The sequence below is a fragment of the Medicago truncatula genome, chromosome 6 (genome assembly GCF_003473485.1).
Source record: "Medicago truncatula cultivar Jemalong A17 chromosome 6, MtrunA17r5.0-ANR, whole genome shotgun sequence".
NCBI classification, from domain to species: Eukaryota; Viridiplantae; Streptophyta; class Magnoliopsida; order Fabales; family Fabaceae; genus Medicago; species Medicago truncatula.
In genome coordinates this window covers 39566047-39583234 of record NC_053047.1, presented here as the reverse complement: position 1 = coordinate 39583234, position 17188 = coordinate 39566047, and the positions used below count along the sequence as shown (strand labels likewise).

The window sequence follows — 17188 nt, the reverse complement described above, 5'->3', positions numbered from 1 at the left end:
GAAGTAACATAAGCTGAAAACTTCACACAGCTGACTAACCAATACCATGCAGCCAAACAACAAGAGCCTAGGAAGAAGAAAAAAACTACCACAACTCCCTCACGCGCCATCTTAAGCGCGTGTCACTTCATTCACCTATAAACACTACCAATAAACACAACCCTTTTTCTCTTTCTCTCTCAAAATCACAGAAACAACAACATAATCTAACAACAACATAAACCACCAAATTTGTCTTGTGTGTTTGTGTTGTTTAAGATTTCAGATTCATAACCTTAAAATCCTCATTCTCCTTTAGGTAACTCTTTCATTCGTATCCCTTTATCCTTAATTTTCACGTTTTTAAGGTTTTATGTTTTTTTTTCTTTTTTTGTCTACCCTTTATAGATTTGTTCTGATTTTCCTCTTGCCCATGTTCTGATTTTTGTAAAAATTTGTGCTTTTTATTTGTTTAATAATTTCCCTTTATTTTGATTTTTTTTAAATATTAAAATTGATGTTTTTTTGACCTATTTTTGTTGATATGTGCAATGCTTATTGAATGAGTGGTTAAGTTGTGATGTGTGATCTTTTATTCTTGTTTTGTTTTTATGTTCAGTTTTTCATTCATGGCTCTAAATTGTGGTGTTATTATTATACGTTTTTTTTTCTTCATCTGTTTTGAGTAAATAGTTATTGTTATAATGATAATAATAGGTTTGTTTTATTTTTCATAACTGTAATTGACTATTTGAGTCTATTTTTCATCAGACATTGTGTGTTTAAATCAAATGTGCAAAATAATACAATTGTGTTGGAGACTGATTTATATTTTGTTTTTAATTGATTATTTTTAATTTAATATTAATTAATATATATCCATCAATCAATCAATTGATAATAAATCCTCAATTTAGAGCCCGTTTGTTGTCGGATTCGGGTGAGGTCACTTGGTTGTAAGTTTGTTTTACAACCTTGTGGTACTCGGTTCGAGACTGGCCCCAAGAGAATAACACTTTTAAGGGTATTTGATCGGTTGATTACTCTTTTAAGAGTCCTGATGGTTGCCCTTAAGTATATCAAATCTGTCATTTTAGTCTCTAAATATATGAAAATCTGCCGTAAGGGCTTAATTAAGGGATTATTCATCAATCAATTAACGCTATAGTTGCTAGTTTGCATTGTGATTATGCATATCTGTCTTTCTCTCTTATTGTACTTTATTGATGAGTTACATTGTGAGATTGGTGTGTAAGAATCGTGGTTGCTTCCTCCCGTGATTAATATTGAAATGCAAACAGAACTGAACAATCCATGATAAATTTTTGAAGTGTTTGATAATAGATTGTTCTTGAACTGAACAAAGCCATCTAGTGGTTATGCTGCTGTTTTGGTTAATGCTGTTTTTTCAATTTTCTTTCAGACTTCACACAATTTTATCTTTTTTTCAGACTTTCTTTCACAAATGATGTTTATGCATATCACCAACACACTCCTTTGTTCTTATTTTTGTTTTTTTCATTTGTGCCATGTTAATCGTGTCATGTTAATCTACTTAAAAAAAAATGAACATGATTTAAAACGCTGTCTGAAATTTGACTTCGGAAAAGATACATTTTATTTTTTTGGAGAGGATTCGGAAAAGATACTTAACGTGTGATTTGTTTGCGGAAGCTGTTATTTAATGTGTTTTACTTTCTTTTGCTTATTAAAACTAATTTTATGTATAGTTTCAATCCAATGAATTGTTATATATTGCTTCTTTTGCAAGGCTTTTTTACCCTTTATATCATTATTTCACTTTTTAGTCTTGTGGTTTGTTTCCTTTTAACTTTTACTTGAGTGTTTGATGATATTTGTTTCCTTTTTGTTATTCAAAATGTGAATTTTGTTTGTCTCATATTATGCAACGTATTATAATTATGATCCTAAAATGGAGTTATACGTTGATATGCCTTGTAAGTATATTTGGTTTGGGATCAAATCTGGTTTTTCGCTATCTTAGAGTCAATTATCGATTTTAATATATGGTTTTATTAAATGCTGAACCGATATAGTTACAAACTAGTATTGTTCTATTCTACTCTTATTGTGGCATCACCTTGGAAAGTCGTTGTTATTCATATTTGGGTTAAATATGTTTTTAAAATCTTAAATCACTATTTTTTGTCTCTATCGTCTTGCGGCGTCATTTAACTACTTATGTGTCCAACACAAGATCAAGTGGCCTCTCCAGGTGGCACCTAATCGTGTCGGTGGTGCCTTGTTAGCATATATGACTCCCTAAGATTTTATCTTGAGCCCGGAGATTTTTTTTGGCTCAACCTAAAGTGAATGTTAGAGACCAAAAATAGCGATTTGTTATTTTAAAGTGATGAAAAACCAATAAAAATATTTTACAGGAATCAAAGCCAAAAGTTGCTCATTTTATGGTGACTAAAATCAATAATTTTGGACTTTAGAGGAATGAAAGTCCACAAAGAAATCATGCTAAGTTAAAGTATACTGTTTTTCTTTTGTTATGCGGAAGTGTTGTACTTTGTGAACAGTGTGGCATATTATTAAGGAAAAAAATAACGATGAATTATGTGGCATAAAATTTATCCAAATTTTCAGTAATACATTAGGTGAGGCTATGATGATTGTCTACAAAACCAATCTGTGTTACTATTTTAATAGGATATGTTTTTTGGGTCTTTCTTGTACATATTCACAATATAAACATCTATTTATTTTGTCCCTTAAAACGCAGCAAAATAAATTTTGATCTATATGTGATGTTCTGTTTTTTTCATACGCAATTATGAAATATTAATGCATTAATTAATGTATATTTCTGTTATGCATAGAATATAATTATGTAACATATATGATATAAACTTCCCCAATTGTGTGGTTTAGAATTTGATATTGTTATTAATACAAAGAGATTGGAGTGATTGTTGAATTTAATCCTTGTTTAAACGACTTCTTCAACCATGATTCTGTTGTCCATGTTGTCTTGTTAGTTATCAAAACTGAAATTTATTTCTGGTAATGAAAGTCTAGTATCGATGAAGATCAATGAGTGATGAAAGACACTTTCCTTAAAAATATATTGAATGGTCCACGTGTCTAAAGATTTGCGCGATTTGCACCGATGTCAGTTGATACGTGTATAATAAATTATATTAAAAGCCTTTACAGTTACTCCTTTTCCTGCAAAAAGTCTAGTCTATATAAGAGTTATTCTGAACTCTATCATATATACACTGGCTTTGGATTCTCGTCCAGGAGTCGAAATATTATTGATTATAGTGATGTGTTCCTAGTTTCAACTCTGTCAAGATATCTCTTTTTTTTTTTCATGGTAGGGAATAGTTGGTGCTTCTGAGGTATTAGCTTTTGCATAGTAATTTTTTTGATCGTAGTATTTCTGTATTTACTTTGGATATCGTTCGATAGTTTTGATTCTTTTGACTGATTCAGCCATTCAGGGTAGCTCCACTTTAATTAGTCCTATGTTATGATAACTTATATAATCTTATTCTTTGTCTAAGATATGTGCAAATAACTTGATTCCAGCTATTTTTATTTGACTGAAATAATTCCATACGGTTGCTTTCATTTTTGTTATTTCCTTTAAATAATCCTTTTGTTTCATGATTTAGCATAACATTAGCGTTAACTCATAATTCAACATCGCTGTTTGAAATTTTTGAAAGCTTTTAAGGTCAATATGGATTCAAAATTATTTATATTGATACAATGAAGAATAATTCTGATAACGAGTTTGTTCTAACGAGTTTGTAACATTATCTGCTTGTAGCTTGCAAATGTTTCTGAATTTTCTTGGATTTTGTATATTATCTGCCCTTATTGTTTGCCTGTTGTTTCTTTCCAGCTCGTGTTCAAAGCACTTCAGAAAAAATGGTCATTCAGATGATGCTTCAAACAGTGCAGAACTCCTTCATAAGTTTCTGAAGTCTGGTTGAAAAAAGGAACTTCTTCGAACGTGCTTTGATAAAGACAAGCACATTTCTTCAGAAAAGCAGGATGACTGAAAAGAAAAAGGACTCGAAAAAAGTTTCTGGCCTCGGCAGTCAGTGTTCAAGGAAGCAACTTCGCAAGGGAGAAAACCCTATTCGATTTGTACCACCTGCTGATCCTCCTTCTGATTACGGACATTCAAACTCCTGGATTTGTAAAAACTCTGCTTGTAGAGCAGTTCTATCCAAAGACGACACATTCTGTAGAAGGTGCTCTTGCTGTATTTGCCATCTCTTTGATGATAACAAGGATCCTAGTCTTTGGTTGGTATGCAGTGAATCTTCTCAAGGTGACTCATGTGGATTGTCTTGCCATATTGAATGTGCCCTTCATCATGAAAAAGTTGGAGTTGTTGATCATGGACAGCTGATGCAACTCGATGGTGGTTATTGTTGTGCCTCCTGCGGTAAAGTTACCGGGATACTTGGGTGAGTAATTTACTTCACCTGCTGTGTTATGGATGTTGTATGTATGCCCTCCCTCCCCCTTATTGTTGTTTGCTGTTGGTATAGTGAGGCTTTTGGTAAATTATTTATGTGTTTCAACCATTGTTATAAGGAACGATACATGCGTGTCGTATCTATGTTCAATACAAAATTGAATCCAGTCGATCTTTGTTGTCAATAGCGCTCTATAGTGCTGCTATAGCAGTGTAGCGTGGCGGTGTGACCCTCCACTGCCACACCGTAGGCCCGTGAAACGCTCTATATCTTCTTGGAAGCCTAAGGATGCCATGATACCCCAATATATTTTTTTTTCATAAATAATAATAGGATATTACTCAAATACCCTCAGTCTTATGTTTCCTTTTCACACTCTCCCTATCACGCCGCGTTCTCATCTCACTCTCGCGATAAACCCTAATTGCAGCTTCCCTCTTCCTCTCAGTCGCGGCGTTTCCCCTCTCTCAGTTACGTTCCCTCTCTCTCCGGCATTCCCTCTCAGTCTCTCACAGGTTTGTTTGCATTTTCTTGACAGTTTGTTGACCGTTTTCATCTTCATATGATAATTTTGAATTGAAAAATTCTCGACTGATTAAGCCCTGAACCGTAGAAATAAAAAATTGGGGGAAGCTTGTATACATTGTAGATGAAATTGGTTGGACCAGATCTGCCACTGGGTTTATAATCTCCTTCTTTTCTGTTTCTGTTCGAGTTCTTCTTTCTTGGTTCGTTTTTGTTTTCATTCTTCTCATTCATCTTTGTGTTCTGTTCTTTCTTGTTATTTTAATTACATTTAGAACTTGATTTTTATCGGATGACATTGGTGATTCATATTTAATAAAATTGCAGAAGCTGGAAGAAGCAGCTAAATATAGCGAAAGATGCTCGGCGTGTGGATGTACTATGCTATAGGATATATTTGAGCTTCAGGCTTCTGAATGGTACTTTGAGATTTAAAGAATTGCATGACATGGTACAAGAGGCAAAGGCTAAACTGGAGAAGGAAGTTGGTCCTGTTGACGGTGGTTCTTCCAAGATGGTACGCGGCATTGTCAGCAGGCTCCCTATTGCCAGTGATGTGCAGAAACTCTGTTCCCTTGCTATTGAGAAAGCTGATGAATGGTTGGCCACTGACGACAATCCAGAATCCAAAGGTTGGAACTATTTCTCTCCTTTTCTGATGTGTGTGTGTGTGTTATAGCTTTTTTCTTAAAAAAATTACTTTTGATAGCTTTAATCTGTTTGTTACAGCTTTTAAAAAAAAATCTAAAACCTGTTTCAAATGCAAAGCAGTTTTTAGTTGCTTCTCTCGAAAATCATAGATGATTTAAAAAGAATGTGATTTTCATTATGGTAGACAAATACAAAACAACTTGTGCTTTTGTTAAAAATATCTTAAAATAATGTCTAAATTGTTGAATGCAAAAATCTTTTTTTTTTTTTTTTTTTGTAATTTGTAACAAATGAGTTCTAAATTTGATTTATCGGTTATTTTAATATGATAAGCTCCTTTTGGCTCACAGAGGGTTCACTTCCTGCTGCCTGCAAGTTTGTGTTTGAAGAGGTGACAGCTAACTCCGTTAAGATCATTTTACTTGAAATGCCAAATGTAACTTCTGAGGACATTAAGGGATTCAAACTCTGGTATTACAAGACTAGGGGCGAATCACACACAGAAGAACCTGTTTGTGTGTTTCCAAAAGATCAGAGGAGGATTTTGATATCTAACCTCCAGCCATGCACAGAATATACTTTTCGGATTGTATCTTATACAGATATTGGCGACCATGGTCATTCTGAGGCTAAGTGTTTCACCAAAAGCGTTGAGATATTGGTAAAGAAACCGACTTCATCAATTGACATGAATGCTAAGGATGATACTGAAACTGGAGGGGGCAGTGAACCGGGCTCCAAACTGGAGATCGATCCCTCAATGACTTACCCCGGATTCAAGGTTCGAGACCTTGGAAAGATTTTGCACCTTGCTTGGGCTCAAGAACAAGGCTGCCTCGAGGGGTTTTGCCGCGCCGATACAAAAAATTGCTGTGGTCAAATTGAAACGATCAAGCCTAGCCATCCGGAAGAGCGATCGGTGCCTTTGGTTTCTCGTGATCTTGATTTGAATGTTGTTTCTGTGCCTGACTTGAACGAAGAACTCACTCCTCCTTTTGAGTCTTCTCGGGATGAAGACAATGGTTGCACTTTGCAGCAGGCTGTTGAGGCAGATGATGATGCAGCCTCTCATGATTTAGAGAAAAACCTAGCAAGACCACATGGTAGCGGTGGTTCCGAAACCTGGAGAACAAACGAAGAAGTTCCTGCTGTTGACTCCCGCATAGTCGTAGGTGCAAGTAGGAAAAGAGTAGCAAGCACAAACGAAGAAGCACATGATTGTGACAGCACCTTAATAAACGGTTCTCCTTTACATGCACCCGATGGTTCGTTCTCCTTAGATGAGAACTTTGAGTATTGTGTTAAAGTAATTCGTTGGCTAGAATGTCAGGGTCATATGAAGAAAGAGTTTAGGCTGAAATTGCTTACATGGTTTAGTTTGAGGGCAACAGAACAAGAGCGTAGGGTGGTTAATACTTTCATTCAGACACTGATCGATGATCCGAGTAGTTTGGCAGGTCAACTTGTCGACTCATTTTCTGATATTATATCCAACAAGAGGGCAAGAAATGGATTCAATAACAAGGTTGTGGCATTAAATTAAGAAGGGTGTGAGTGGAATCATGTTACAAAAAATTGCTATTTTGTTTTTGCCTTCATTGTATAGGCATTTTTTTATAACTCATTGTGATTCATTATTATTAGGACAAGTTGATTGTCCTGCTAAAATTGGATTTGCATTGATCATGGCTGCAGAGGCAGTGAATCATTTTTCTTTTGGAGGGAGGGATCAATGGACTTGAAGTTTCAGGATGTAGAAGGCATTTTCCATTTATCAAATTACTGCAATTTTATTTTTCTTTTCAATTATGATATTTTATGATGGAGGATATTAATTATTTACTGTTGAACTTTATCATTTGCTTTCATTTGACAAGCAACATTATATGATTACTTTATTGTATTCATCTTGTCATATGTCATTCTCTTTATCATCTTGTTTTGTCGTTTGTGCCGCGTCACTGCTGAGCTGGCAGTCGAAGCTATGATTTATCGTTTTAATGGTGAGATTATCAACATAATCTTTTCATGTTGAATTCCATCATGAGAAGATCCAAATCTAGCTCAGCAAATGGTTGAAATATTCTATCATGTTAAAGTTTGACATAACTCTTGTTATGTTAAAATTTTACATCTTTATAAATATTGATAGTGATTCATCTATTTATGTGAAATTTTGAACATGTGATGTGATGGAGTTTGATCCTTTAGTGAGACTCCATCCCACCGAGGGAAAACATGGCAGTGATCTTTGTTCAGTGAACACAAACAACTTGGTGTTGATAGTTCAAAGGCTGTAAAACTCTCGTTTAAGTACTAACGGGCTGAGTTCTCGCTGTAATCATTGAACATGGGTTCATTGTTATGCCCCCTCCACATCTACAGACGCCGAAGACAAACATCCTTGAGGCAGGAACTAATTCCATCTCATGTGAGCCAGCCATCTAATATGCTCACCAATTCGACGTGGTTCATTGCACTACCGAAGGAGTGGCCATACGTACAACAATTCTTGTCATGAAACACATGAAAAAATGGGAGCCCCTTGATGAGCGAGATTGCACAACAAGGGATACTGGTGAAAGTTCTTAAATACTTCATGATAATGTTTGGTGTTGTTGAGATTCCAAGTTTGAAAATTCTCGTTAGTTGCTTATCAGCATGTGATGATTTATTAGTGCTGCCAAATGGGAAAAAGATGCATGTGTATGTTGTGAGATCCTGTGATGATGGGGAGTTTGTATTCCCATTGGTGCAAAACCATATGTGACCTAAATGAGTGGGGTATGATGTTTAGTTAATAGTTAGGTGAGTGAATTGCGGATTCCAGTTGTGTGACATTGTGGTGGAAATGTCATACCACATTGTCCAGCCACAATGTGACACGTCCGTTTCTCACTACAATGTCATGCAAGTAGAATCCGCAAGTTGCATGGGGCATGCAAGTTTATTGAGTGGACCAATATCCTTAGACAAGAAAGATTTTTCTCTATCATCTAGACGATACAAATTTACTAGATTCAAATTAATAACATACGACAAAATATCTACAAATAATATGATAAAGTGACCAAAATATATATGTCTTGGATCTACAACGTTGACGCCCAAATCATTGATTCATATTATTGATTGAAACTCATATCTCAATACTAATCAAATAAATACTGCAACAAGACAGAAAATCAACCAACACCACATACAACGAACTGCACAACACCATACTCAGAAAAGGGAATCACTAAAAATCCGAAAAAAATTGAAATTATGAGAAGTTCATAAGTTTATATTTGAAAGACATATTACTGTATATCCTCGAGGATAACTTTTAGAAGTATACTTTGAGAAGTGAATCACCAATGTAGTCTCTACAATTGTAGGTTGTTGCCAACGTGACCTCCAAAATTAAATAAACAACAAAATGATCCTAAACTTGAAAACTTTCAATTATATTAATACATGTTGGACAATGATAAAAACTAATTCATGGTTTAACTCGGTAGGTAGCTTCATACATATTACTAAGGTCTGGAGTTCAAACTCTAAAATTTTAGTGAGTCTAGTTACCAGACCATTTGATAAAAAAAGATAAACGTATTAACATATTCACAAATCCAGAACTTATTTTAAAATGTAAATATTTTTAGGAACTAATTCAATAGTACTATATAATTCGAAGAACTAAATTATGAATTTATTCGTATTTCAAAAGAAAAATGGATAAAACGGTTGGGACTTGGTGGTGGAAAAAAATGAGGTAAAAATAGTAGTGTTTATTGAGAGTCAAAATTGAAAGGTATCGAATTGATTTTGACATGTTTGATTGTTCTTAAAAATTGAGTCTAACTTAAAGTTAAAATTCAAAAAAATTTATTTTAAAATTAACTTTTAAATTCATATCTATTGTTCAACCGACATTTATATGAGAGTATCTAAACATAATCATTTTAAAGTTTTTCTAATTACACCCTGTTTAATTCTGGTTACATCCCAAAATGACAAAATTACCATTTTATAAAATTTAATTTTCAAAAAAGCCTCTTCCTTTTTCTCGGTTACACCCCAAAACCCCTCTTTAGTTTAAATAGGTCATGTAAACTGAGTTTAAGTAGGTCATGGAAATTGAGTTTAAGTGTACATACTTAAACTCAGTTTAAGTAAGTCATATAAACTTAGTTTAAGTGGGTCATGTAAACTGAGTTTAAGTGTACATATTTAAACTCAGTTTAAGTCATGTAAACTAAGTTTAAGTGTACATTTAAAAGTTCAACCTTGTCAAATGATTCTACGTAATCTCAATTAAAGTATGTACATGTAAACTTAGTTTAAGTATGTCATGTAAACTGAGTTTAAGTGTACATACTTAAACTCAGTTTAAGTAAGTCATGTAAACTAAGTTTAAGTATGTTATGTAAACTAAGTTTACATGAACCTACTTAAACTTAATTTAAGTTAACCTCAACAATGTAAAATTGAAACCGTTGTACAGTTGAACAAGAAGAAAATTCGCAATCGAGTATGGATGAAAATTGAAACTAGCATTATTGAAACCCCAACAAGAAGAAGAAAATTGAAACTAGCATTATTGAAAAAGAAGAAGAAATTCGCAATCGAGTATAGATGAAAAATATTTTGATTCACTCTTTAATCTTCCATAACAGAGATTGATTGAACATCAGGTTTGTTTGTTTGATTGTTTCTGGGTGAAAGAGAGTGAAATTTTAGAGTGACAATGAATGAAATCAAGATATTAAGATAATTTATATAAAAGGAAATTTTGATATTTTCAAAAACTTTTAAGAAAATTTAGATGTAACCAGAAATATATAAGGTGTGAATAGAAAAACTAATCATTTTGTAGTCAACTCATTTTAATATGAATCAATTCATTCAAATCAATTTTTTTTCACCACTTTAAAATAGTCTCTATGTAAAGAGCTGTTGTTTTCCTTGGTCTTTAACCATCTATTTTTGAATAAGAGACTTTTTAATTAAAATTTATATTGAAAGATAAATAAAATTTAATAAAAAAATTCTGGAGTTTTATTTTTGAAAGAAAACAATTTCTGGAGTTCAAACTTTTTATTTTTTATTTTTATGGTGGCGGGGGTTTGAATTTCAGATCTTTGCATAATTTTATGCATTGTCCCTACCAACTTAGCTAGACTCACGAGTCTCGAGGACACAAACTTTTATTCTAACTGAGTTAAAAATTTAATTTTCTTTTTGACAAATTAAAAATGTAAGTTTTGTTTGTGACAATTTTTTTTTATTTTTTATTTTTAACTTTAGGTTGTTAAAATTGCAAAATGAATTTAATATATAATTTAAAAAAACTATTTTGGCTTAAGAAACAGGATTGAATTTTTATCATTAAAAAAACATATATATAACATAATGGCAACTGAAACATGAGGCTCACAAACTGTCACACTTTATCTCCCACAACTCACAATGCAAGCTGTTCAAGCTTCATCTTCACCACACTTTTCTATCCATTCCTCAAAACCACCACACTCATCAACATGCAGTATAATACTTTACCACCTTTTAATATATGCTTATTATATACTATCTTATATGATATTAATGCTCAGCATATTTTTTTATTTTATTTATATTTGGATTTAATATATGATGATGATTATATATGATATGAAAGTGTTACTATATAGTATCTGATATGAATTCTCATTATTTTCATTTTATGTTTTTTGGATTTGTTTTTGCAGGTTTGGTTACTTCTTCTGTGAATGTAAAGTGTTCAGGTTTTTCTCTAAGGGAGCAAAGTTCATTATGGACTTCTTATAATAAGAGGGTTATCTTGAAAAGCTCTTTTTCTGCAAAAGCTGCTTCTGTTGAAGGTAATTTTTTTTAACTTTTTTCTGTTGAAAGCATGGAATGGAATATGCTTAATTATACTTGATTGAGCTTCAACTATATGCAGAAATTATGTTTTTTTAGTTTAGAAGTTTTGTAGATAAGGATAATGATATTAGTGAAAATATCATTGTTATTGGCTTTATTTAAAGTTAGATTGTGTTTTGATTGATTTATTCGAGCTTATTTACTGGCATAACCACTTCTGACACTGTTTGAGAGAGCTTAGGAAAACAACTTATAAGTCAGCTTGGATTGGTTTATTTGAACTTATTTACTGACATAAGCATTTGTGAGACTGGTTGGGAGAGCTTAAGGAAACAACTTATGATACCTCCATGAACTGTTTTCAGCTTATTTCCATAAGCTCTCCAGGATACCTTACTAAAACAGATTATAGCTTATATGAAACTATGAGCTGTTTTCATTAGTTATCCTGGATAGCTTATGGAAATAAGCTGAAAATAGCTTCTGGACTTGTCATAAGCTGTTTTCATAAGCTCTCTCAAACAGTCTCGCAAGTGCTTATGTCAATACTTAAGCTGAAATAAGACAATCCAAACAGGCCTAAATATGTATGCTTTCTGGAACTGGTTTATAAAGATGGGTTATGCATGTATGAATGCAAATCCAATGCTCGATCAACCTTAAGTTGATGAGAACTTTGTTGAGTAGTTATGACAGCTAGTGTTAGAACAACAACCCTAGTTAAGAAGTATACAAATATGAAAAACACACAGCATTTGATCGCGGAGCCTGGCCAAATGTGCCTACGTCTGCGACTACAACCTTTCTATTATCGTTGAAAGTTCAGGGTTTACAGAGAATAATTTGTGTTTAAATACTTCGGAAACATTTGCAATATTACTCCTAAACCGAGCGACCTACCTAACAACAAGGTTGATAAATGAGCACGAATTTCTACTTCTAATTTGTGATGTAATGAATAGAGACTCTTATGTCCTCTAAAAACCAGTGGTTCAAGATAGACTAATTAATTCACTTACATTTTAGAGGAATCACCAAGGATGTCTGTGCAGTCTGTGTTTAAGTGCTTTAGACTTTTGAATGCTAAAAATTGAGGCAAGTTAGATTGTGTATCAAGCGACGATTTATAATTTCATCTAATGTTTTCTTATATATGCAGTTGGAAGTTCCTCGATATCAACCGGAACAGCCGAGGATGATGTGTTGAAAGCCTTGTCTCAGATCATTGATCCAGATTTTGGAACGGATATCGTTACTTGTGGATTTGTGAAAGATTTGCAGATTGATAAAGCTCTAGGAGAGGTCTTAAAATCACTGGCCTCAAGACCTTTCTGCAACACATGTGAATGACAATGTTCTTACGAGAAGTTTTTGCTTTGAATCGCAGGTGTCGTTTCGGTTAGAGCTCACTACACCGGCATGTCCGATCAAGGACGTGGTAAATGACACAATTGCCATTGTTTGAGCCATATCTGACGTAGGTTAGAGTGGTAGACTTTTGTTCTGTAAACTCATTACATATAGAAGGGATAATAAAAAATAAAAATTTGCATATATTTTCCATGATAAAGAAATGAATATTTTGTACTCGATTATGTTTCATTTTCAGTCTTGAGTTTCATGTAATTCTGAGAAACTAAAAAATGATTATATATGCATATGACAGTTTGAGAAGCAGGCAAATGAAGTGGTGGCAGTGCTCCCTTGGGTCAAGAATGTTAACGTTACAATGTCTGCGCAGCCTGCAAAACCGTTATTCGCAGAACAACTTCCAGCAGGTCTACAGACAATTTCAAATATTATCGCTGTATCCAGTTGCAAGGTGAATCTCCTCATCATATATTAGTCATATTAAAGTTGTTTGCAATAATTTCAGCTGCTTTCTTGTCAATATTTTTTCCATAAATTTGTGCTTTACTCCTGTTGAATTTAAAGACTTTGTCGTATCTAAATGAACGAAACAGATCATTTATATAGCACCGGATTATTTTACATTTAGTTTATGTAACTTTTGTTTTGTTTTTCGTCCCTGTAAAGACATTACATTTAAGTTATATTAAATGCCTTTGAAGAATGCTTCTGAAAAACAATACAACCATATTGTTCCAACCATGCTTGCTATTTGGAACTATTAGTTAATCTAATTACCATGATTTGCATTTCGTGTCATGAATCGTTATTGAATTTCGTCAAAATCAAAATTTGCAGGGCGGTGTAGGAAAATCAACAGTAGCAGTAAACCTTGCTTATACTTTGGCCGATATGGGAGCTAGAGTTGGTATATTTGATGCTGATATTTACGGTCCAAGCTTACCAACTATGGTTTCTCCGGAAAATCGAATATTAGAAATGGTAACATATGATAAACCATTTTGTTTTCAAATATGTAATTTAGTGAAGTACAAAAAACATAATTGTTTGAGTGTTACTGCAGAATCCAGAAAAGAAGACCATAATTCCAACTGAATACATGGGAGTCAAGTTGGTTTCTTTTGGATTTGCTGGACAAGGACGTGCCATAATGCGTGGCCCTATGGTTTCTGGAGTCACTAACCAACTTCTCACTACTACTGAGTGGTATGCATTTCTGAAAAACATAAAATAAATTAACCACGTTTATATAATAATCTTTACTTTAGTTCTCACCAGAAATTAATTTGAAAACCTAATAGGTTATGCTTGATATGTACTCCTGATATTTGGTTTACACAATGTAGGGGCGAGCTTGATTACCTTGTTATCGACATGCCTCCGGGAACAGGAGACATTCAACTCACTTTATGCCAGGTTATAACTTACCATTCCTTTAGTTTGTTTCACATTGCATTTTAACTGTCGTGGTAGGCTGGAATTTGACTCGCTTGGTCACCTTTAGGCTAAGATCAGACCAGTTAATCAGGTCAGCTTGATCACCTTCGAGCTGAAATCAAGACGAGAGCTTCTTTTTCCACCACACATTTTTAAAAAAAAATCACAGATGTGTCCCGAAGTATACTTCTGGACGACACAAAAAATGATTTTTTTTTTGGAAGTATACTTCCGAAGTGGCTTTGGTGGATGGGAAAGGAAGCTCCCATGAAGCCTTCCTGATAACTTGGACTCATATTGGGCTGAAATATGGCCCCCTCAATCAAATTTTACGTGTGAAGCCTATAGTGTAATCACTTTAACTACATGCCATTCATTTTGACTTTGATTGCGTATTCTTATAGATAGTCCCATTAACTGCTGCTGTAATTGTTACCACTCCTCAAAAACTATCGTTCATCGATGTTGCAAAAGGAGTTCGGATGTTTTCAAAGCTTAAGGTGATTCTTCTACATTTCAAAGACATAACTATTACATTTTGTTTTTCCAACCTTATGCTTCTAACCAACACATACTTGATACTATTCACATTTGATACTTATGTATATTATTTTTTCTGTTAATGCAAAAGGTACCTTGTGTAGCTGTTGTCGAGAACATGTGTCATTTTGATGCTGATGGAAAAAGATACTATCCATTTGGTAGAGGTTCAGGTTCTCAGGCATGGATAACATTTCTGAATTTTAACTTTGTTTTCTTAATCATATTTATGATACTTAATATAAAAGCAGTTATGTACTTTCTGTGACACATGTTTGATTGTTCGATTATATTTGCAGGTTGTTCAGCAGTTTGGAATACCGCATCTATTTGATCTTCCTATTAGACCGACTGTATGTCTCGTGTTACTTCATCTATTATACTCAAACCTTCAGTTTATTCTCTTCTCTCGATGTTTTTTGCTTCTTGCTATATTGCTAAAGGCCAACTAAGATTTGAGTTTATTTGAACAATTGTCACAGCTATCTGCTTCTGGAGATAGTGGAATGCCTGAAGTGGTGGCTGATCCTCAAGGAGAAGTTTCCAAGATATTCCAAAATCTAGGAGTATGCGTTGTGCAGCAGTGTGCCAAAATACGCCAACAAGGTATTCTATTCCTGCTTGATGACATTTGAGAAGAAAATGCATTCTCAAGCTAGTAGTTCACTGAATGTTACTAGTTTTGAAGTTTATAATTTGTTAATCACAAAATCACTGCTCAATTTTTGATGATTATGGCTTGTATTCGCTGATAAGTAGGCCTCTTTTCCATTAAGTATACATGCAAAACTAAGTATTCTCTAACCCTGAGTATTGCATAATAGAAAAACTGCGGTAGTCACTTTGTTGTCGGAGACGTAGGCAAAACTGGACGAGCTCCGTGATTAATACCTAATGCATTCTAATACAAATTTTTAACTTCTAGCATTCATGCTTTTTCTAAGATTGATATTTTTTTTGTTATTTTCAATTCAGTTTCAACAGCTGTGACCTACGATAAATCAGTCAAGGCAATTAGAGTAAAAGTACCAGATTCAGATGAAGAATTCTTTCTGCATCCTGCAACAGTGAGACGGAATGATCGGTCTGCTCAGAGTGTGGTATGTTGATATTTAAGATAAACAAAAAAAATGCTGTTTATTCATATCATTAGAAGCTAACTTTATCCATCTCATTTTAAACAGGATGAATGGACGGGGGAGCAAAAATTGCAGTATACCGATATTCCTGATTACATTGAACCGGAAGAAATTCGGCCAATGGGAAATTATGCCGTTTCAATAACTTGGCCTGATGGGTTTAGTCAGGTAATATACACATCAGATTGGACAGTTCCATTGAAAAAGAAAGCTTTAAATTGTATATTATTAGCACATCCGAAGTCATGTGAGTAGTTCGGGAAAGTTCCTTATGTTAAAAACGGTACACCACAGCCAGGTCAAGCCAAGGATGAACAATGCCCGCAGCAAACTTTAAAGGGCCATTTTGCCAGCACGTGTGGTCTTTTTGCTTTACAAAACGAGTTGCAATTAATTTTTTTAATAGTAGGCCTAAACCTAAGGTTTTAGTCGGCTTATCCTTGGGCCCCCGTTGCATATTCATTCACACATTTTTATTATAATGTGTTAATTGTTCAGTGTTAAGCAACTATGCTTGAAGTTGATTTTGACTTTTTTTCCATATGATGCAGATTGCTCCTTATGATCAACTGCAGACAATGGAACGGTTAGTTGGTGTTTCTTGAAGCAACTACACACAAGCATGATACCTTTTCTGTTAAAAACATGAGATTCATGAGTGATATATAGAAGCTTCAAGAGTTCTTCAAATCTACTTCAACCAGTAGAAGCATAGAGTAAAGAGACTTTCTGAGCAAGCAACTCTAGTTATTCTCTTATTGTCTTTTGTTCCATTGAGTAAAGCATTTATTTCTCAACAATGAATCCTCATATATTAATTTAACAGAAATATGAATCATAAATTTCCATCCACACACTAGCTTTGTATCATAAAACATTCTCCTTTTTTTTTTTTTTGGTCAAGCAGCCTAGTGGCTAGAGCTCACACAATTAAATTGTGGAGAAGTGGAGTGTCCGGGGTTCAAATCCCGGCCCCTGCATATAATATGCAATATCCCTACCAATTGAGCTAAGCTCACGGGAATAAAACATTCTCCTTTTGGTTTTGCCCTAGCTATTAGTAATTCATTTAATTGTGTTTAGGATCTCATGTTGTGAATATCAATTACTCCCTTGAGTCTTAATTGTAAGCAAAAGTAACTAACTTTAAACTTATTGAGAAATTTAGTTAAGTACAAGGAATCTTGATCTCGTAATGTAAATTATCAA

The 17188-nt window shown here is 33.9% G+C and overlaps 2 protein-coding genes across 2 annotated transcripts; both read left to right on the top strand.

Moving 5' to 3' along the window:
* The first annotated feature begins 8 nt into the window (after positions 1-8).
* LOC25496889 (VIN3-like protein 1) lies at positions 9-7531 on the top strand. The gene is made up of 4 exons (XM_013597598.3): positions 9-298; positions 3863-4436; positions 5301-5605; positions 5975-7531. The coding sequence occupies exons 2-4, from the start codon at positions 4015-4017 to the stop codon at positions 7165-7167; spliced, it is 1920 nt and encodes a 639-aa protein (XP_013453052.1). The 5' UTR covers positions 9-298; positions 3863-4014; the 3' UTR covers positions 7168-7531.
* Positions 7532-11015: 3484 nt separating this feature from the next.
* Positions 11016-16854, top strand: LOC11433745 (fe-S cluster assembly factor HCF101, chloroplastic). The gene is made up of 15 exons (XM_003620495.4): positions 11016-11154; positions 11357-11488; positions 12652-12794; positions 12880-12930; positions 13159-13314; positions 13701-13844; positions 13927-14069; positions 14210-14279; positions 14705-14800; positions 14932-15021; positions 15140-15193; positions 15323-15446; positions 15816-15940; positions 16025-16147; positions 16531-16854. Exons 1-15 carry the CDS (start codon positions 11079-11081, stop codon positions 16582-16584), a joined length of 1581 nt encoding a protein of 526 aa, XP_003620543.2. The 5' UTR covers positions 11016-11078; the 3' UTR covers positions 16585-16854.
* The last annotated feature ends 334 nt before the right edge of the window (positions 16855-17188 follow it).